Source organism: Numida meleagris, chromosome 2 (assembly GCF_002078875.1).
Source record: "Numida meleagris isolate 19003 breed g44 Domestic line chromosome 2, NumMel1.0, whole genome shotgun sequence".
NCBI lineage: Eukaryota > Metazoa > Chordata > Aves > Galliformes > Numididae > Numida > Numida meleagris.
The window spans coordinates 15,551,109-15,573,646 of record NC_034410.1 but is presented as its reverse complement, the minus strand read 5'-3'; the positions used below and the strand labels follow the sequence as shown (position 1 = coordinate 15,573,646).

At 42.0% G+C, this 22,538-nt stretch overlaps 1 protein-coding gene across 3 annotated transcripts; it reads left to right on the top strand.

The window, feature by feature from the left end:
- PDSS1 (decaprenyl diphosphate synthase subunit 1) lies at positions 37-22,349 on the top strand. Of its 3 annotated transcripts, XM_021387197.1 has the most exons (11): positions 37-177; positions 858-922; positions 2,097-2,220; positions 2,584-2,714; positions 10,323-10,464; positions 11,217-11,328; positions 11,417-11,526; positions 18,050-18,130; positions 18,279-18,392; positions 21,058-21,138; positions 21,870-22,349. In XM_021387197.1, exons 1-11 carry the CDS (start codon positions 52-54, stop codon positions 22,008-22,010), a joined length of 1,227 nt encoding a protein of 408 aa, XP_021242872.1. In that variant the 5' UTR covers positions 37-51; the 3' UTR covers positions 22,011-22,349. The 3 variants fall into 3 exon arrangements, with proteins under 3 accessions (XP_021242872.1, XP_021242874.1, XP_021242873.1); XM_021387199.1 differs by lacking the exons at positions 37-177; positions 858-922; positions 2,097-2,220 and adding an exon at positions 8,750-8,845 and having other exon boundaries at positions 2,582-2,714; XM_021387198.1 differs by lacking the exons at positions 37-177; positions 858-922; positions 2,097-2,220 and adding an exon at positions 8,747-8,845 and having other exon boundaries at positions 2,582-2,714.

Sequence of the window (22,538 nt, the reverse complement as noted above, 5' to 3'; positions counted from 1 at the left end):
CCTCCGGGTCGCGGCGGTGAGGACGGCGGTGCCGGCGCTGCCGGGGACAGCATGGCCTTGCGCTGGTGGTGGCGGTGCGGCGCCTTCTGCCGCCGGGCACCGCCGCTCGGCCCCGCGCCGCCCCTCCGCCCGCCGGGACCCGGCCCCCGCGGCCTGCCGCCCGCCCTGCGCGCCGCGGTGAGTGCGGCGGGCGCCTGGAGGTCACCGGCGATGAATGGGGCGGCGGGGCCCGGGCAAGGAGCGCCGAGCCGGGCGCGGGGGGAGCGCGGCTCCGCGTGCTCCGGGCGGCGTGACGGGTGTGGTGGGGCCCGGGGCCGGCGGTCCAAGCCTTGCCGCGGGCTGCTGAAGGATCTCTGGGGACATTGTCGGCTTTGGGGTTAAGTTCTTGACGTCTGCCGGGTGTAGGTGTAAATCATAGCAAGGAGCAAGCCGAATTAAAATGGCTTCAGGGGAAAACAAAGCGTACGTACTTCAGTTAGCGCGGCAGTCTGCAGAAAGTTCGGTCCCTTAATGTGCAAGCGGTGCAGCCTAGGTTTATCTGTAATACAGGGAATGCTTGAAAACTGCACTTCCTTGAGTGCAAGAGCAAGCGCTGCTCGCTGGAAGTGCACGGATAGCTTTGGTGGCTGCTCCTTCAAGGGGAGAAAGTTCACTGCGCCTGAGCAGAAGTCGGGATCTCAGGGACACTGTGGCAGCGGTGCCTCACGTGATGCAGAGCGGATTATGAGGCTCCCTTTGCTGCTGAGCTGTTAACAGGAAGAAATGGCGCAGTGCTGAACGCTTACTTTTGTAATCAGATGTTTTCCATCCATTTTAAATTCTGCATTTGAAATCACTCCTGATTTTTCTTTGCACAGATGTGTCGCTTTCCCCAGAGAAGCTCACTGTGGTCCTTTCCAAAACTGTGTAGTATATCTTGGCGGTAAGTTCTTGTTCCATAATGGGTAAAGACATAGTTACTGGGTGAACCGTGTAGTCACCGTGAGTTGTAAGCATAGGCTGAAATTAAGGTTATTTGCTATAGAACATTTGATAATTCCACGAAGACCACCATTGTGGTGTGGGGCTGGAGTCTGAGTCCTCTGTTCTGGAAAGCAATGAGCAAAGCTCTTCAAATCATGATATTCATTTTGAAAAATGAGACACACTAAGAACCATGAACTTCAGCTCCAGGGAATACAAAGAAATAATGAGGCCCATGCATAATGCACGTTCGATGCATGCAGGTGGAACTTTGACCCTTACTGCCATGTGTGATCGTGATACTATCTGGAATGTATAACTTAGGTCTGGCCATCTCGTGTAGCTGGGTGTGTGAAGGGGAATTTTCATAGAATCATAGAATCAAAGAATGGCCTGGTTTGAAAAGGACCTCAAAGATCATCTAGTTTCAACCCCCCTGCTGTGTGCAGGGTCGCCAACCACTAGACCAGGCTGCCCAGAGCCACGTCCAGCCTGGCCTTGAATGCCTCCAGGATGGGGCATCCACAGCCTCCCTGGGCAGCCTGTTCCAGTGCATCACCACCCTCTGTGTGAAAAACGTCCTCCTAATATCTAACCTACATCTGCCCTGTCTCAGTTTAAAACCATTCCCCCTTGTCCTATCGCTGTCCACCCTTGTGAACAAATCCAAGCCAGGAACATTTGTCTAGGAGTGGGAAGAAATCAGCAAAATACTTGTTGCGAGAAGATGAAGGCTTCATCCACAAATGTACACTATACTGTACTGTACAATGTGTTCAGAAGGAGTATGCTGAGAGCAGTGTAATTTGCTACACAGGAGATTTCTGTAATCCATTAAGTGCATGAATGCGTGTGGAAGATGGTGGTTATTGGTTTCCAAATGCTGCACTTTGCTAGCTCCTAAAAGTCTACAATCATCAACATGTAGCTTTGCTGTCCTTGTCCCTCATTACTTGGTTAAAATGAGTATTTTGATGCCTCGTGTTTATTTTTTAGCTATTTCACTATTTTATTTTTTTCTTTTGTGGGATGAGAGAGGAAGGAGAAGGGTGTGCCTTGGAAGGTTTCTGTTTGTGGAATCAAGGGAAGTTGGCCTTTAACAATGTTACTCTTTTGAAAAACACTGTCACCAGGTTTTATCATGCAAGTACAACCCACATGTGCAGCTGCAGTAAGACAGTTAGCGATGAAAAATACCAAGACCCTTTTCAACTTGGCAGAAAAGACTTGAAGAATCTCTATGAGGATATAAAAAAGGTAAGGGATTTTGGTGACTGTTCTGGGATATTGAAAGGATTCTGACTTTAATTGCAACCTCCAATTGTGGACACTAGTCACTGAGGGACTGTTCTTGTTTATGAAAAGCTGTTTGTAAACTGAACTGAAGGCAGAGAGAACATTTTGACATGTCTTGTAGAACCAGAATGCAATTTTTGTTTTATCCTGACTTATAGTGCTTGAATACGTCAGTTATATCTCAGATTACGATGAAAAGTAAAAGCAACTTCAGCTTACATTGAGTGGAATGAATACTGGCAATATTCTTTTATGTGCATACTGCTTAAACTATAAGGTTGGCTTTGTGATTTTAATGCTGGTGTGGTCCTTTCCTTTCCGTAGGAGTTACTTGTATCTACTGCAGAACTTAGGGAAATGTGTGAATATTACTTTGATGGGAAAGGAAAAGCCTTTCGACCAATGATTGTGGTGCTCATGGCAAGGGCTTGCAACATTCACCATAGCAATTCCAGGTGAGTCAGTTTCTCTTGAGTATATGGACATGTATCATACTTGAAAAGTGTCATTCCTGCGTTTCCCAAAAAATATGTTTAGTAACTTTATGGAAATAAAATGTTCCTCAATAAAGCCTGAGTTTAAATTCCATTTTGAGGATGTATTTTTGAATTTAGCTGTGCAAAGTGAACTACTGGTTTTATTACATGCTTCCATGTGTAAAATTGTGAGCTATACCTCAGTTGCAACTGGTGATGGAAAACAATGCTATCAAATTCTGGTAAGGCTTGCAGCAAATTGTAGCTTCTTACGTAAATGGTTTATTAGAATCTGTAACTCTCAGGGAAACTGTATTAACTGTTTTTCAGGTGTAACTGTTTTTGTAGCTGTTAATCTCTTGAACAGACCAGAACTTTGCTGCAAGAAGAGACTTTCATAATATGTTTTTGAAATTACGCAGAAAAGCCATCAAGCAGGTAGTATAATTGTATTTGGTGCTGTGAGGCATTCAGACAGTCAGAGGTTCCCCCCCTCTGGGGGCAGATTTGTATGCTTTAATGTCAGATTCTTTAATTGAAGATTCTGCCATTATCCTCATGTTTTTCAGTGTACTGTTCTTTGAGGAGTTTGGGCAGAGTAGAACATCGCTCCTTGCTCTGCCTGATTGCAGATACTTCTTTCCACGTGTTCCTATCAGTTTTGTTTGTGTTTTGAAGGAAAATGTTGGCTGGAGTGCCCTCTGCATTCCAGTTATGTTTCCAGTCTTCCCTCATAGAATTTCAAATATGAAGTTTTTGGTACCTTGCCAGAAATGTCTTGACTAATTTATTGATCTTAAGGGATTTCCCAGCTACTGCACCATCATCTCCTTAGTGATAACTTAGTGCCTTGTTGGATTTGATTTCTGTACCTTAGAGCACAGCGTATATTTTGTGGCTTGATGTGGCACCTTTCCCAGTATACCAGTGACATTTTCTCCCTTCCTACGTGAATATAATTTCTAAGGAGAAAGAAAAACCTAACTGGCAGTATCTTGTCCTGTGCGTGCCAGTTTGTCTTGGACCAACGAACCTCAGCCTAATTCAGTTTTCTGTATAGTACCACTCTGAGACAATAACAAAGACGTAAAAAGAAGAAATAATATTTCTGAAAGCCCTCAGGGACATCCTTTGTCACAGCACTGATTTGCTTAATGTTTTTACGAGTGCTTTTGGCATGAGTGTGGCAATGGCACTTTCTGATGACAAAATCATTCTTGGTGACCGGCCATCTGTGACGGAATGAAGGGTAGAACAATGAAATGAGAACTTCTGCTTGAGCTTGCAGGCTCATGAGCATCCCATTAGGGAGTAACCTCAGTGAAATTTGCAGACACCTTCTCTATGAAAAACCTTGAAGTGATCCTTGCATGCATAAATATCCAGTTCAGCTAAGGAAGGGCTGATATAACTGTACAGTGCTTTGTGAAATCATCAGTATCCATGATTCTTGTGTTTAAAGAAAGATAACTGCAGCTTAGGGATGGACTGCAAGGATAATCGGGGAGAGCGAAGGACTTGTCTGCTGATTTGTAAGGAATGAGAAAGAAAGCTATCTAAGACAACGTACAATGTTGATAAGGGTAAACGTGTTCCCGGTGGAAATTTAGGAGAGTTTAACAATTGGAACAGTGAGTTTTTGGAACAGCCTTCTGGTCAGAATAATGGAAAGGATAGTTTTATCTCTTTCTAATGTGTTGCATTTGAAGCTTATCAACAAAATTATATAGTGTACAGGCAATACTAAGAAGTCCAGAATTGATGTAAAGAAACATGTAGCATCAGATGTGAGCAGTGAACCAAATACAGTAAGTAACCATAGGAAGAACTGAATTTGCTTTTATGTGCTCAAATCATATTTGCTGCCTTTTAACATGTATACGCTCATGGGCATATGTTTGTCCATGCTTTATGCTGTCTTTAAACAGTCAGGACCAGTTTGACACCTGCCCTGTGCTGGTGAGAAAGTGTGATCTCAGACTCTGAATGCTACCTATGACTAAGTCAAGTAGCAAACCCTCAGCACCAACACTGACATATACCTGTGTCATTTGACAGCTTTTGTAGATCTCTTGCGGTTTTTATCAGCACCTCGAAACTATGCTTGATGCTTAAAAGTCTCCTCATTAATTTAAATGTTCCTCTTATGAGAACAGGCTGAGTCACCATCTTCGTCATGTTTTTTTTTTGTTTGTTTGTTTGTTTTGGTCTTGTTTTGTTTTAGAATGAGTTTCTGAGTAGGGAGAACAGAAAGGATTCAGCAAAAGAAGAGAATGAAATCCCAGGGTATTTACCTTCCTCTTCGCTTCATGCTGCTTTTCTTGAAGTCTGATTGTAATTGAAATTCATATATATTTATGCATCATATATATTTATGCAAGCCTTTTGGCTGCTGCATGATGACCAACATCCTTTGAGGGTTGGTAGGCCATGTGAAAGAACATGCTTTCATATTTTGCATACTTACTTACTGTGGATTGATGAAGTCTCATATATATTTTCTTCTCTTTGCTTTTAAGTTTCTTGAGGCAGGCTGTGTGTTAACACTTGCTTCATATACATGTGTACTTCCAGCTCATGGTGACAGTAATTTCATGATTGTTGCTTCTTACAGAATTGCTGCTTCCAGGTGACAAATTGTTCTTCCATCTTTTTACTGTTCATGAAGGAAAATGTACACATAGAGAAGAAAACACTGCATTTTTGCTACTCTGCTACTCGGTTGTAGACCTGAGAGAGGAAAAAAACAACCCTTGCTTTCCATTCTGCCTCCCTTGTTATTTGTTTTTTTTGTGGGGGGTCATTTTTTTTGAGACATTTCTCCTCTTTCAACTTGTAATTTCCCTTAAAGCATTTTATCGTGCTTTTGCTCAGTTAATATTGATTATTTTCCCAGACTTGTTTTACTTTGGTTCCCACACATGTAATCAAAGATACTGGACATCTGTAGACTTGTAGGGTAAGCTCATTTCCTATGCTATTTATCCCTAACTTTATTGTTATTTAATTCCGCCTCAGGGGCTTGTATTACTGCTGTTGAATTTCTGCTTTATCTTGGAATCATAGAATATCCTGAGTTGGAAGGGATTCATAAGGGTCATCAAGTCCTGGCTCCACACAGCACCACAAAAAAAAAATCAGACCACATGTCTTGAGTGTTTTGTCCAGATGCTTCTTGAATTCCAGTAGCTTGGTGCCTTGACCACTGCCCTGGGCAACCTGTTCCAGTGCCTGAACACCCCCTGGTGAGGAACCATTTCAGCTCCTCTGATCTGGGCTGAGCAAACACAGGGTCCTCAGCTGCTCCTCATGCCCCTCCAGACCCTTCACCATCTATGTAGCTCTACTTTGGACACTCTGTAATAGTTTTATTTCCTTTTTGTACTGTGGTGCCCAAAACTGTGGCCTGCTCAAGGTAAGGCGACACCAATACACTGTAGAGCAGGACAGTCCCTTCCCTCACCCAGTGGCAGTGCTGTGCTTGATGCACCGCAGCGTGCAGATGGCCTTCCTGGCTGCCTGGGCACACTGTTGACTCGTGTTCAACTTGCTGTCAACCAAGACCCCCTCAGATCTCTTTCAGCAGCGCTGCTCTCCAGTGCCACACCCCCCCAGTCTGTATGTAATAGCCAGGGTTGCCCCTTTTCAGGTACAGAATCTGGCACTTGCTCTTGTTAAACTTCACGAGGCTGGTGATTGCCCAGTTCTCTGATTTGCCTAGAGGCCTGCAAGGCCTCTCCACTCTCAGTGGAGTCAACAGCTCCTCTCAGTTTAGTTGTTAGCAAACTTACTCAAAACACCTTCTAGTCCTACATCCAAATCATTTTTAAAGACATTAAAGAGAACTGACCCTAAAATGGAGCCTTGAGGAGCCCCACTAGTGACCAGATGCCAGTCTGATGTAACCTCATTTACTACAGCCCAGATCTTGCTGCCCTTCTCAGCTGTCCTATAATTTGCGGGATCCAGCATGCTTTTGCTGGTTCTTTAGTTGTTTTTTTTTTTGTTGCTTTTCTTGGTTGTTTTTGTTTTGTTTTCCTTTCCTACAGTACTACTTGAAAAGGTACTACTCATCTTTGCTTGGTTGTTAAAATAACAGGACACAACTTTATGAGGATATGGGTCCCTGATCTTTTGAGACAGTCCACAGAGACCTCTTGGTCTTCATAGAGCCCCATGCAAACAGATGAAATTTCTCAGGGGAATGGAGGCAGATACGCAGTTAGCTCTGCTTTCTGATGAAGTGACATGATCTTTTGTGTTTAGAATTGAGATGGTTGGCTATTTAGAATGGCCCTGGCAGGTTAGCTGGCTTTCTAGAGTGAGGTTACTTTGTTTTAGTCATTGTAAAGGGAATGACTGTTGTACGAGGCCATAATGAATCCAAAATATTGTCAAAAAATAACATCCAGAGCATTTAAGCTGTTCTGTGCTAGTATGGTTTTATTTTTCTCTTCCCCTTGAAGTAGGTCTCTTGTGCAATGGTTTTTTGTTGTTGTTGTTTAATGATAGCAACTTACCTTTGTTTGAGAGTGAAAATTCCTGTAAAGAGTTGAAGCTGAGGTCATGCAAACCCTCGGTTTCACACATCCTCTGATATTTCTTCAACAACACCTGTGTGCAGAATTTCACAGAATTATCACTTAACCTGATGGGACCTCTGTTTCTATTTAGGATATGTTCTCCAGAGGTGTTTGTAAATAGGAATTTTTGTCTATTTCTGCAACTGAAATGAGAGACAAACAAAGAGAAGGCCAAAGTAGTACAGAGGCATCTCAATAGAAAAAATAGTGAGCACAAAAGATTTAGGGAGGAAAGAAAGGGAAATAAATCCATCAAAATGGTAAGAAAAATACTTAAATATAATGACATAGCCCAAACTAGAGTGAATATTTCCTATTGTTTGGGGATCTGCCAGCAACCCTAGCCCTCTTTTCTTTCCCTCTTCATTGTCAGATGCCTCTACTGTTTGCTGTTTTTCAGTAGTTGTGTAACTGGTTCCTGGTTAACACATCCCTTCTCTACGCTTCCATTAGTTTGTAGTGTCCTTCTGTAGCATAGACTGCGTTTCTGAAGTGTTACTTTCTTTTAGCCACATGAATTTAACTGCAGAAATGTACCTTGAGGAGTGTGATTGTACCACAGAAACTTTGCAAGTTCTGTTGCAAGCTTCCTGCCTTTTAACTGGCAGTGTTTACCTAATGACATACTGATTGCAAAGCACCTTTTTGCAGCTGTTAATATTGTGCTGGTTTGGAGGGAGAAGCTTTGTTTAGTTTTTGGTCACCTGTAAGATCATCCTTGGTCTTGTTCTGTGCTTTTGAAACAAGTTCTTGTTCCTTGGGATACTGTGTGTCTATAAATGCTTGTTGCAAAACAGGGGGTTCTGCTGAAAAATAGAATGTGGTCAAGGACTTACACAAGTATTATATTATTTTCTAAAAGATAAAGTTATGGTTACGTAGATTATATTTGTAATATATACCATCTTGGGGTGCCTTTGTTCTGAGAATGACCTAAAAATGGCATCACTCCACTTAACAGACTCGTGGTGATCCAGTTACCTACTGACCTGAGTTACTGCTGGTACTTTTTGCTTTTGTTTTGCAGGCGGAGCAGAATGAAAAATGACAGGGAATAAGAAGGATCCCATTTCTTTTGTGTTTTCCCTAAAGTAGGCATGCTCTGATTCCAATTTTTTTCTCACCAAGTTTTTGTAGGAAGCAAAATTTCTGGCCAGAGATGGGAAGAACTGTGCTGGAGAACTTCCAGAAATAGTAGCTTTAAAAAAAGCCTCCAGGTTAAGTTATCACACGTAACGTAAGATACAAGAAGCCAGACACATTGATCATGAGCTGTCCCATGCCATTTTTGGTCATTGTCAGAAATGAACTGCACTGTAAAACAGAATTTTCAAAACCTGCTTTTGAAACGTCTGTCCTTGTGCTGCATTCATACTGCTGAAAATATTGGCGTGTCTGTGAGTGTTGCCGTTTACTGCTACTTCCCAGCAGGAAGTCCAGTCTGCTGACATAATTAATGAAAAAGGGAGTCCCCCAAAAGGAGGCCCGTGCATGAAAGAGGCTGGAGACCTTTACAGTTGTTTGAAGGTAAGTTCTCCTACTTAGTAACAATATATTTTCTTGAAAACTGCTTAGACTGAACTAGCACTTGACTAAATTACTAGTCCACAGAACAACTTACCGTCAAACAGCTATGAAGGTTTCCAGCTCATATTTTTGTGTTACTCAAAAGCTACATTTTCACAGCCTATGAGCCACACATCCTGCTATTGTTCAGGATGTAGAACTCCCACTGACAGCAATGCATAGTTCTGCATGGAGGTAGGTGTCAGAACACTGTGTTATGTCAGCAGACTGCAAGATGTTCTTTCATTCTGTGATTAATCACTAGATTTTAATAGACTAGGCAATGCAAAATTTTAGATTTCATTCAGTTGAACTCAAATGATTAACTTCTGCTTTATCTCCATTCTTTTTCTTGCTTCTTCTTCTGTTCTTCTTGAAAATAGTGTTATTTGCTGTTATTTGTATACCAGAAGTAAGGTGTTTATATATCAGGAGTAATCTTACCTGTTCTATTTTTTTTCTCATCCATGTGGGATTGTTAGAGCTATAGGGTAAGGCCAACAGGGGCTGCATTTCTGGGATCCTGCATGTAGCTCTTGACGAGACCAGAGACGATACAGATAATAAAACAAGGCAGTGGCAGTTGGGTACTAGGGTAGATGGTGCTCTTTCTGAGTTGGGATAGCTCTTTTGTGTTCATTTTGCCAGCCTTCATCCCTAGGTAATTGTTTTTGTGTTCTCCTCCCTCTTATTTGCCTTGTTTAAAAAATAATGTAGATATGAACTACTGAGAGTTGAATCATCAGTGTTAGGTCTTCCCAAAGGCTGATTTCCTTAGGTGTTAGGTAGTTTGTGTTTATAGCCCCAAAATGATTGTGGTATAATTCCAATTAATTCCTCAGGCTTTTGAAGAACCTCTGAAATCTTAGGATAATCAGATAAGATAAAAGGATAAGATCAGCAAATTATGTATTCAGATTTAAATAAAGGTTTTCTTTGCTGATCTCTCCAACTTGCTGCTAGTGTTAACCAGCTTGGGAGAGTTTGTGGTGCTGCATCTTATAGCAGAGCAACAGAGAGGTGAGAAAAGCTTTAAACTCTGCTACAAAGCTACTTGGCATCCTTTTCTCTGCCCTTTTCCTCATTTCTGTCTCCTTGGAATGAAGCATCCTTAATGCTGTGCTATTTATTGCAGTCTGGATTTAGCAGGATTACAGTCAGTAACTGAGAAGTTTTGCAATACTGATAATGCAGCAAGACAGAAAAGGGCCCAATAAGGATGGAAACGTCGCGTTGTGCTTATTGTACTAACATAATCTTACTTTCTCTTGTCTTCCTAATTTCAGGTTTGAAAGATGGGGTTCAGACCATGGCAAAGCTGCAACAACTGTTTTCAGCAAAATACATTCTTGCTTGGTTTTAGTAGAGATTTCTTCTAGTTGCACTGCAGCACACAAAATGTATTTAATTAAATGTCAAATCTTGTTTTTTATTTTAGGGAGGTGCAAGCAAGCCAGCGCTCTGTGGCCATAATTGCAGAGATGATCCACACAGCTAGCCTAGTTCATGATGATGTTATTGACGATGCAAATTCTCGCAGAGGAAAAATGACAGTCAACCAGATCTGGGGAGAGAGGAAGGTGAGGATGGAAGGATTGCTTTTTAGTTCTGGCAAAGAAGAAACATCCAGGGTTTTTGCCGTGTTGCTATCTCTGGGCACGGCCTTGGGATATTCCAGAAAAAGTGTGAAGCGTTGTGTCCAGATTGGAGGTAAGATAATTGGGTGTTCTGTTACTGAACTTCTGGAAGCATTAGGGAAGCTGTGATTGTAGTGTGACTCAATGCTTCCCCTTGTCTTTCTCTTTTGAAGTTGTACCTCATTCAAAACACAGTAGGTTAGCCTGTTTCAGTGATGAATGCAAAACATTTTCCAGGCGGCATGAGGATTTCTTGAGTGGTTTTTCTTCACAGAGCATTATTAGGAAGGCCTTAATCAGAAAATGCAAGGAAAAAAAGGTAATTACTGGTACATCAGAACTGATTGAGGCAGTTCAGAGCTGACATGGCATAACAGTCACAGCAGAACAGTCAAATAGAGAGGAAATGTTTCAAGCTTAACACGCAAACACATTCAGATGTTGCATAGAGGGAGAACACTACTTACACAGAGAAATTTAACCAGCAGTATAAGATAGGAACTCAGAAATGGTTCCAGTTTTAACATTTGGCCATCTTCTGCTTTCTCTCTGTTACAATGAGAACTGTATGCTTTATGTAGGAAAACGATGTGATGTGAGTAGGTGTGCCAAAAATAAGGGAAGTTGTATCATCTATACTAAGACTTACAGGAAAACAAAAGATTTTGATTTTTTTTTTTTTTTTTAACTCTCAGGCGGTTCTAGCTGGTGATTTCATCCTATCAGCTGCTTCCTTAGCTTTAGCACGAATTGGAAACACTACTATCATCTCTGTCCTAACTCAGGTGATTGAAGATCTGGTGCGTGGTAAGGTCTTTTTCTATTTTTATCTTCAGACTTGTTTGCTTAAGCAGTAAAGCCACAAATAAAAACTTCCATCTGTGCAAAATTTTAGGTGAATTCCTCCAGTTGGGTTCCAAGGAAAATGAGAACGAGAGATTTGCTCACTACCTCGAGAAGACTTTTAAGAAGACTGCGAGTCTGATAGCAAACAGTTGTAAAGCAGTATGTACGTCTGTCTCTTCTAAAGTTAACATCCCGTACTGTAAGCTTCACAGATCCACTCCTGGTTATTTCTGCTTTCTCTGGAGACCCTCCAAAGTAAAGCCCTTAGATGGTGTTCTGCCAGAATGAGTCTGATATTGTGCGTTTTACCCAATTCGGCGGTGTAGCCTCCAATACTGGTTTTCATTTCTTTCTGTTTTATATTCATACGCAGATTTATTGGTATTCTCTCTTGCATCAGAACAGGGTTCACAGTGGCAGCCTCAAATTTATGAAATTCTGCGAGTTTGAGGCAATGTTTTTTTAATGTCAGTTGAGAATTCTCAATCCTGTAATTTTGATTTTAAGGCTTCTTTGACATCTGGTCCCACTCATCAATGCACACTGGGACCTTAAATTATAGCAGTGGGAGGAAACAACCACTTGCATGTACTCTACATTACATTCTCAGAAGCATAGTACATACTTGTTGATTTGTCTGGGAACCTGCTATATCTAACCCTACCTGTCAGCCAGTTCTGTTAATTCGCTACAAAAAGATCTGATTCAAAATGATGTCCGATTCAAAAAAACGTGTTTAGTCAAAGTGCAGAAAATGGAGAAGGTAAGCAATAGTCTTATACCCATAGCGTTATATATAATATTTGAATTCCTTTCTTTCTTTTTTTTGACGGAAGGAATTATAGCTGGTGTGTGGCATAGCAAGAGAGTTCTGAGGGTATTAGATTGCAAACCTGTGTCAATCTTCTTCCTCTGTTCTCGGAGCACTTGTGTATTTGTGCAATAGGCAGCAGCTGAAAATTGCTTCAGACCAGAAGATCATGTCGAATGAGAGACACGTGTTTTGTGGGGAGGGAAAATGTCTTTCATTACATAGACTCTTCTGGTTGGAAGAGAGAAATGAAGTTTTCTGGATTGCTCGTATTAATGACAGTATGATCCAGGCAAGAATTTCCCTTTGCAGTTCCTTTATATTAGTGGGACTTGGAGTAGTAAGGAGCATCACGTTTTTTATTATTCTGCTACCTCCAAAAAACCCTCACAAAGATTTATGTGAACTTTGACAATCATCCTCATGGAACCTTCATGGAGAGAAGGATCACCTTCCCACTGGGGAGAGTCTCCTCCCAAGTCTGTTATTTGGAATTTTTTCCTTTTCATAGAGGAAGAATTAGGATTTAAGAAGAATTAAGGATTTAAGAAGAATTAAGGATTTAAGCGCTTTCTTCCAGACTGTAGCTGTGATGCTGGTGAATGGGAAGGACACATGTTTGGGTGCTGTTCTTCAAGTAATTGTTCTGAGTTGTTCCAGTGCTGAATTTCTGGACATTTATATGTAGTAGAAATTGTGTTATAAATTAAAACAAAAGAGGTATTGGTCCTTAAGGCAAGATCATACTTGCGGGACACAGTATCCGTGACTTGTATATACATGCCTACCTCAGTTTCATGGATTAGGAGAACTCTGCTGGTATTGTAGCAGTCGAAAGTTTGGTTTTGTGTTTTGTGGTTGAGATTCACATCCCATTTTCAGTGACAAAACTAAGGAGAGGGATTATTGGTTTACAGAACATCAGCCACAACCAGGTGAGCGTGTCACTAGATGCAGTTCAGATCCTTTCAATGATAGGAGAAGATGGTTTGTTTTGGTGCATAAATGAGATCCAAGTATTAACTGGAATGTCAAACTAGTTCAGGAGGCATCTTAGAATTCTGCACTGGGAAGGAAGAATGCAGAGCATTCCTGGTAAAACATCTGAGCAAGGTGGTCACTAGTCTGTCAGCACTCGTCTATTCACTGCATTAGATATCATCTTCTGCATCTCCAAAGCATCACTGCGCTTGAATCAAAAGTCCTTTAAGAGAGCAATTATTATTTTTTTAATTGTCAGAGCAGTCTGATGAAGATATTAGAGCCATCCCAGTCCTCAGTTTATTTCTACCATAATTTGATATGGGAGAATGTTACCAGAGTTACAGCCAAAGTAATACATTGCAAAAGGAGATGGTGGCAGATGGCGCAGAGGGTCACTGAAGCATTACTTACTGAAAGGCATTTTTCAGGGAATCACGGCAAGTGGCTGGTTCAAAAATTAATAATAAACCTGCAGTGGAATTTCTGTCTGTCATCAGTCAAGCTGGAGATGGCAAAATAAATTTAGCAGTTTCTCATTCTGTCTTTTTTTTAAATCCTGCTTTAATGTGAATTCCTAACCCTGGTAAAGCTATTTATATTTTGCATAACACGCTTTCAAAATAGAGATTTAATCATGCTTGTTGCAAGATCAGCATGAAGTTGCACAAGAGATGGATTTGTTTGATAAGGGAGAGCATGCAGCCTCTGGGAGGGAGGCAAGGCTGTGTATGGGAGGTCTGGCTGACGGACTGAAGAAAGGAACAACCTGCAGCTCTGCAGCTACTTTAACTAGCTTATGGTTTCATGTGTGCACAGGGCTCCAGCTGGAAAAAAAAATGCACCAGGGTATGGAACTGGTGTTAAAGAAAATAAGACCTCTGAAATAGTAGGAGTTGGAACACCACCAGCAAAATGGATCGATGCCCCACCCTCCAGCTAAGCATGCTGACTAAGTAAAGTCCAATGACAGATGTAGGCTAATAGCATCAGTGGCATCAGATGGTCAGCCAGTAATTTTTCTTATCACATAATATAGTAGTTCCTTTGGGGTTGTCTTCTTCATAATCTGTTTACTATGAAAAAGATTACCCTAAACACACTGCAGATATTGAGATAGATAACTTCTGTAAAAGTACAGGTCTTTGTAAAAAAGTATTTTGCTAATGCAATCAGACAGTTGTTTGAGAAAAAATGTATGAAAATGCAAACTGTGGTCAAAAGATATCTTTTATATGAGTTATCTGCTGTATGCAGGGCTGCTGGGTAGACATCTTCCTCTAGCAGGTAGGCCTTCTTAACCTCCTTCCCAAGAGTTACCAAAGGGGATTTGAGGAGACGGGAGGAGAGTGGGCCTTGTGGCAGTGAAGGCTAAAAACATATGGGGCTGCATCACCAGCACATCAAGGCATGTGACTGGTTTCCTCTGCTCCGCATGTGTCAGATCTCACTGGCAGTACTGTTCACAAGCCGGGCTTCCTCATACAAGGCAAACGTTCACATTGTTGGGTGAGTTCAGTGACGGCCGGGGGCTGGAGCACACAGCATAACAAGAGTTGGCTTCAGCTTGGAGTGGAGGAAGCTGAGGGGGAATCCTCATGTTGTCTCCAGCTATGTCAGAGTGTGGGAGAAAATGGAGACGCAGGGTGGAAGGATGAGTTTTTCCATGAAAAATTTCCATTAGCTGTTGAGAAATAATTCTTTGTGAGTTTGGTCAAACGGTGGAACACGTTGCCCATACAGGGCATGGGGTTTCCATCCATGGAGATGGTCAGAACTCAGCTGGACACAGCCCTGAGCAACCTGTTCTGACTGAAGTAAGCCCCGGTTTGGGCAGATGAATGGACCAAATTACCTTAAGAGGTCTCTTTCACCCCAAACTATTCTGGGATTCCACTGGAAAGAGGAATGGTGCTATCGCCTGGAAACTGGGCCAGGCAAGCTGCAACCATGAAGGCAGGATCCTGACTGCCTCAAGGGGGGCATGGAGGAAGGCTGAAGAGCAGCTGAAGGGGAAGATTTCAGAGCCTTCTCCTCTCCAAGGTGCCCCCAGTCTAGGAAAGGGAGTTGGAGAGCAAACATCTCATGTGCTATTTAGCCAAGCATGCTTCTGCCCAGCAGCAGGTGTTTCTGTCTGGCATAGAAGTCACTGGTACAGACGTACAAGTGTTTGAAACGCCAGCTGCCGTATTTTCACATGGTAGGTAAAAGAGCAGGATGTATCCAGAGGTGATGGCAGAATATTTTATGGATGGGAGAAGTCGGTAGAGAGGCAGGAGTGGTTTATAGGCTCTCGTGTAACACAAAAGATTGGAAACAATTTTTTATCTTAAAAAGTGTGTTTGAAATAATACCGAGCAGATTGACTTGGTTTGCTGAATTCAAAGAACCTCTCTGAAGAATTTGTTCCACTTGATATTAGGAGGGGTTTTTTAAATCAGCATTTACTAGAGGACAGGTCTGAATTCTTGCGAGATTAGATTTTTAATAATCAACAAACCCCCACACCAGGGAGCAATAGGATGACCTCCAAGGCGTCGGCTTTATCATTTAAACATACATAATTATATTTATGTTGTTACACTGATTTTTATTTGTACATGTATTCTATTATCCCAGTACAGCCTCAGGCTGACTCCCTCCCTTGCTTGCTTGCGGAGCAGCAGGCTGACTGGGCCAAGCCTGCCTGCATCCCAGTGAGCGTCCAGGTGGGGGCAATAATCTGCAGGAGCAGGTTTAGAAGTTGGTTCCTGGAGGAGCCCTGTGCCAGACCAGACCAGACCCACTCATGTTTGCAGGTTTATGGTGTGGTCGTGGTAAGAGAGTCGCTCGCTTGCGGTGTGATAGGTGTATTGAATCTGCTCGGTTTGTTTTATTTTTTGGTCCTCAGAGATGTTTGTAACACAAACAGGACGTACGAAGGTCTTCTCTTGTAAAGATGGAGGAATTCATTTTTGCAGGGATGGATTTTGCTCATGTGACGAGCTCACGCTTTTGTTTTTTAAATGCACATGCACTGCTTTAATTCTCTGTGTGGGTGATGTCGGTGTTCCCAGAGAACTGCCCCCGTACAGTGACAGCTCTGCTCTGACCTCCCAGCTTAAAGGACAAAGCTCTTCTCCAGACGTGGCCCTTCCTCCCTCCACCTACCAGCTTGTCCCCACTCTGACCCTTTACCATCAACCCGGATTTTCTCAGTTGAATACAGTTCTGCTGAATTATTTTAATTCTTCACATTAAATTTGGTGATAGGCAAAGATTTCATTGGCACAGGGTAAATGCAGTCCCTCTGCCTTGCTGATCTTTGTATTACAGAAGCATCAGAAGTTTGCTAGGCACCGCACAGCAGCAGATGATGTTAGCTTTGAGGGGCAAATACTGCTAGTTAAGAGAAAAGCTTCAGAAGGAGGGTACAAGGGCAAGGTGTTCTCTCTGGACCGTCTCTAGCAACTTCTACTTGAGTACCCCATATTTGCAGCTCACTGTTTTAATGGCCTTCAGAATGTCATATGAACAGACACAGGTAGCATCATTTCCCTGCTACGCTGTCCTCTTGAATAAAACTGGGAAGAGTGAGATGTTAGTGACCGAGGGACCCAGGCCCCTGGGTGTCTGCTGTTATCCATCCATGAAGGCTATGTATGACTGGGAAGTTTTCTGGTGCTTAGTTACAAAATGCACCGAAGCATGAAATAGTCTCCAAGTTCGTATGCACTGCATCATATTTATTAGGGTATACGTAATACATCGATCCTTCAGCATCTAGCACTGTTTTATATCTCCATCTTCATGTTCACCCTCAAAGCTATTCCTGCACCTGCTTTTAGTTTGGGATTCTGGTTTTTTTTCCTGTTTGTTTTTAATGATCCTGCATTTCAAATTCCTTACAGACTTTTTAAAAATATATTTACTCATTTTTATGACGTGGTTTTCCTAGCATATTTTCAGTCTTGCAATAAATAAAATGTATCTTCAGTCCTTCGATCAGTCACAGCAGACTTGGATGGGTTTTGTCCCCTATTCCTGATAGCTTCATTGAGGACAGGAATAAAGCAATTTAAATGTAGCCAACCTCATTCTGCAATTAATATGTAAGTGCAAAAGCGTAAGCGCCCTTCCTTTGAGACAATGTATCAGTTCTCAGATCTTACTCCTCCTATCTTTCATTTTTGTGGAGTTTATTCAGCAAAAGCCCTCTCTCAAGTAGTCATTTCCTCTATCAGTGCTCAGTTAAAATATTTATCTCAGTTTGGTGATACTTTTGTCTACCTCGGTGTGCTCTCCTCATTCAGTACCTTGTTTTTGTTTGCCATTTATCCCTTGGTACCTTTGTGTGCAAGCATATCAGGTGTCTTCTGGGCAATTCCGTTTCAGACAGTTAACATCACCCTTAAAAATAATCTTCCTTATCTCAACTGACCCTCCTATATGGGTGCAACTCTTCCAATTTTGTGGATCTTTTATGAGGCATGCAACGTGCAATTATCTGTTGTCTGACTTACAATTATCCCCTGGCTGATTTATAAATGCCATAAATTTAATTCCTCTGTCCCTGGACTGGATATGACTATTAGCCTGCATGTGCAATGCATCTTTATTTCTTCTCTCTCCATCCATGCATTATAATTTCTAACTGATGAATATTTAATAAAGCTAATCTCCTACCAGACTTGAATATATTCTTAATACCGCATTGCTCCTCAGCTTTGTTTCCTAATAAGCTTGGCTGTTGTGTGTATCCAAGAGATAAGCAAGAATGTGTTGCTGAGTCAGCGTTTAATCCTTTCCCAGATTCTCCCTGTTGGTGCTTGCTGTGTCACCCTCTGGTCACATACCAGAAGCGGCTCCTTGCTGAAGCTTTCTGTTCACTCCTTTTGTTTTTCTTTTCAGGTTTCAATTCTAGGCTGCCCTGATCCCAAAGTTCATGAGATCGCGTACCAGTATGGAAAAAATGTTGGCATCGCTTTTCAGGTAGCGCTTTTGTTGAAATAAGGGGAATCTTCACTCTTCCCACCTGCCTTAGAAACTGAAGTGGGCTGTCATAATTCTTTCTATAAATGTAATCTTAACAAGGATTAAAAAAAAATGCCTTAAACTAATTTTTGTTATCTCCTTGCAGCTGATAGATGATGTGCTGGATTTCACGTCGTGTGCTGACCATCTCGGGAAACCAGCAGCAGCAGATCTCAAGCTTGGGTTAGCCACAGGCCCTGTCTTGTTTGCTTGTCGCCAGGTAAGTGAAAAGGAACACATTTACCCCAAACCAAAAGTGTTCACTGCTCTTCACAGCCGCACAGAGAGCCAGCTCGCGTGCATCACTTCTACAGTGTAAGTGATGAACGCGGCCTGGGCACATGTGAAGAATCAGCGCATTCAGTATCAGCTGGAACTTGAGTGTGTGTGCATGTGTTGTCAGACTGACAAACACCTTCCTCCACAATTACTCTTACCATTATGCCCCTTGTATCAACAGACGCATTAGCCTTTTGCTGCCCTAAATGCCCTTTTTTGCAAAGGTGCAGGTATTCAGAGAGATGCTGCGTGTTTTCTGCAGATTGGCTGCTTGCTCGTGTTCTGTACCGAGACACCGTATTCTCCCTAGGCTGGCTGCATAACCCTTTTGCCAAGTTCTAGGCTATGTATCCATTCTGGAGCACAGCTGAGAACGTGGGAAGCTTTCCCTTCTTTACAGGTGTGCTACTGGAGGTAAATGTAAAAGTAGTTTGGATAAGAGAAAGGAGTACATCAATAAGTTTAAAATTGGTCAAGATTTTTAGTTGCATAAGAATGATTTAGAGGAATAAAAAAGAAAGCAGAAGTACTAGCAGCACCAAGAGAAACATCAAAAGTGATAGTAATCCAGAGAAGGGAGAAAGCCTGGTGTAATACACCTGCTCAGGCTTCTGCTTTACCTGAGGAAAGATTGGGGACTTAGAAAGCAGTCCTTCCTTCCAAGCTCCATCATATGCTAAGCGGCACAGCTAGTTCCAGTAGGAGCTCTAGGCTGTGTTCTCTCAAAGGAATTGCTCAGAGCCTGAGATGGCAAAAATTTTAAATAATTTATTTTAAAAATACAACTTTCTAACATTTACTGTCCCCTCTTTCTTAACAGAAAGAGCCCGGGGGGCGGCTGGGATGTATTCATGTGTTAGTTTCCTCATCCTTTGGGCATTTACAAGGACATGCATCTCAGAAAAGACAGGAAAGGGAGAAGTATCGGCCGCTTGGGAGTGCAGACTGATGCACGCTGAGAACAACCTCCTCCGTGTGCTCAGTTCTTCCCCAGAGGCGTGGCTGGGGGGCACACGAACTTGTTTGTGAATTATTATTGCAGAATTTGTTGGTGAGCAGCAGGATCTTGTTAGTCATCAGAAACTGGAGTTGTCTAAAGGGACAGTGAGAGACAGGTACAGAAAGAAGGAGCAGTTATGTCATAGGTTTGTTTTATCTACTTGTGTGGAGAAGCAAGGACGTAGTACAAAGACTCTGACCAGAACTTGGCAGAGAATGGGTGATGCTGATTGTCTTGTGGCTGTTGAATATCACAATATTTAAATTAAAATTATTCTTTTATGAATTTGCTTGGGTTTGCTGTTTGTCTCTTTCAGGCTCACTTGTCATTTAATTATTTGTATTTGATAAATAATATGGAAATACAAAAAAAATCTAGCCTTTTATTTTAAAGTCTCACTTGATCTTCACAGGTCACTTTTAAACACTTCTACTCATCTGTATCTGACAGATGAGAAGTGTAAGTTCTTGCATTGAAAGGTAACTCGATCGTCTTGCAAGGATCTCACTAAGCAGAGGCCTTTGCTGAACATTTCCTGCTGTTTTCAAGAAACTGGAAGAACAGCACTCCAGACTTAAGAGATATATAAACAAAGTAGAAGTGCTAAAAAGAGATCTGGAGCTAAATGCTTATCTGTGCTGCTACCGAAAGCTGCTTCATCTATTTTTATCTGAGAATAAAAAGTCCTGAGCGAGGACTTGAAGACAGTCCAAACTGAAATTGTTACTTATAGGCTGTCTTCTCTTGGAATGACTATTGCCGCTGTCCTGCATACCCTTTAATTTATCTGGCAATCCTCACATTGTCTTGTCACCAACCACACTTCAGCTTTGAATGCTGCCCGGCTCTCAGGTGATGGCCTTTTCTTCTCCTCCTCCATCCTCCGCTGAGATGCAGTTTTTTGCATTATGGTGCTGAGTGACCTTTATGCAAAAATGTTCAAGTTCGATGTAAGACCTGTTTATTTTGTATTTCATGTTGGTTCATACCATGAAAAAATTCTTTTTAAAAAAAAATACTGCTGTGCGCTGCTTGTAGAGTTACTCTGTAACTGGTACAGCTGAAGAAGGAGGGTTTGTTTTTATTACAAGCAATCTTGTCAAATGCTTACAAACTACCCTTTAAAGCTGTGCGACTGCTAAAAATAGCTTTTCCGTACAGGTTTGGGGATTTTTATATTGTTTGGAGCTTAAATATGAAAAGCCAAATACGTGCGAATCCTGTATCATTGTAAATATGGATAATATGAACATTGCAATTAACTTGTCATTACATGGGAGAAAGCTGGAATCTAGAGAAAGCCGGCTGTGAGTCACCAAGGAACTTTTAAATGCATCTTCCACAATGACTGCCTCTGCGTAACAGAGAGGTGTCACAACAGTGAGGGATGCCACGCTTGTTCCCTAACGAGGAGTGCGTGGATCTATGGTTTCATAACCAAAGGTGTGCAAGGAAAGCAGGTAACTGAGTGTGCTGCAATAAATCCGCAGGAGCTGCAGCCGCAGGGAACGGCAGCTGTGCTTCGCTTCTTTTGCAGCTTAGTGCAGCCAGCCGCTGCGCGCACAACCGCTCACAAGCAGCACCCAACTTCCCGCTCTGTGCTTAGTTTCCAGAAATGAATGCTATGATAATGAGACGATTCAGTAAACCAGGAGACGTCGAACGCGCTCGGAAATACGTGTTGCAGGTAGGAACGGTATCAGGTATTTCCTTCCTGAGGGGCTGAAGTCGGTCAGAATTTCATTGCCTCTGAAGCAGAACAGCAGAGTTGCATTTTTGAATCGATGTGCGGAAGCCTGTGAGGTACAGCACCAAGTCGGTGCCGCACAGCTGCCGGACTGGCACCGTGTATCAACAGCAATGTGAGTTACTGGGTTGAATAGATTTATTTATTTAATCCTCAGATAGTATAAAATCTCCCTAATAAAAATGAAAAGCTCACGCATTAACTCAGTTCCTTCAGTTGAAGAGTTGCTGTGTCCAACAATTGATGTAAGCAGTAACTAATGATTGCAGCTGAAGTGCTCGCTCCCCTTTTAGTTGACTGACGTGAAAAGATGAATAATTGTGCAGAATTAACACACACCTAGTCAGCACAGCAAGGGAGTTTTTTTATGCTTCTATTTTGGGCAGGAGAGCAGGGGTTAAGCAATTTGTTTCTAGTCCTGCTGAATAGTACCTCACCAATACAAGTGTTGTTTTACAAGCGTAATTAAGTTTAGCACTGATAAGTTTTGGTATTTTAAAGCTTTGGGGAAGATTCCGTGGGTATAGAACAAATCCTGTTCCTTACTCCTTCAGCATATAACTTAGCATTTAGGGTACTGACGTTGAAACTACCCACTGTAACTAGACGGGGCACAAGACAGGAAGGGGCTGCTCAGTTATCCACGGTGTTTAATTTTCTTCCTCCCCAAGAGTGACGGTGTGCAGCAAACAACCTACCTCGCCCAGCGCTACTGCCACGAAGCTACGAGAGAGATCAGAAAACTGCGACCATCCCCGGAAAGAGAGGCCCTCATTCACCTGACAGAAATGGTACTCATGCGAGACAAGTGAGAGAACTCCTTCCACTCGTTCTGGCAGCTACTTACCAGACTGTGCCTACATTTCCTTCAAGTTATTTGCTTCCAACACAGGCTACCAAAAATTATTTTTTTAAGAAACTTTTTCTTTTTTTGAGGGGGGGAGGAGTTCTACTTTTTTTTTTTTCTAAAAAATAAAAATAAAAAATGGAAGTGTTTTATTGTAGGAAGCCATACCGCTCAGAGCAAATCAGATCATGCTGTACAATTGTTTTAGTGGGGGCTATTAATTGTGGGGTAGGGGAAGATGTTTACATGTTGATGCACAAAGGCCACAATGAGAATAAATATCAATCAGTGTATGAAAATTGAAGTTGCTCCAAAATTTCATTCATTCACAACAATAAACAGAGCATGCATGTTGCTATCTGTTAAACATCTGTGGAAACAGGTGGTTTGAATGCTTCCCTGGCTGTTAAGATACAGAAGCATCTGGAATTGCGTATAGGGGAAGAGATTATAATAACAAATTATATGCAGTCTTGAATAGGTTATATACGTA

Coding starts and splice junctions, on each gene's coding strand:
- PDSS1 (XM_021387197.1), top strand. CDS start 52: ATGGCCTTGCGCTGGTGGTGGCGGTGCGGCGCCTTCTGCCGCCGGGCA. Junction 10,465..11,216: donor AGATCTGGGGAGAGAGGAAG/GTGAGGATGGAA, acceptor TTTAACTCTCAG/GCGGTTCTAGCTGGTGATTT. Junction 18,393..21,057: donor TCTTGTTTGCTTGTCGCCAG/GTAAGTGAAAAG, acceptor CTCTGTGCTTAG/TTTCCAGAAATGAATGCTAT.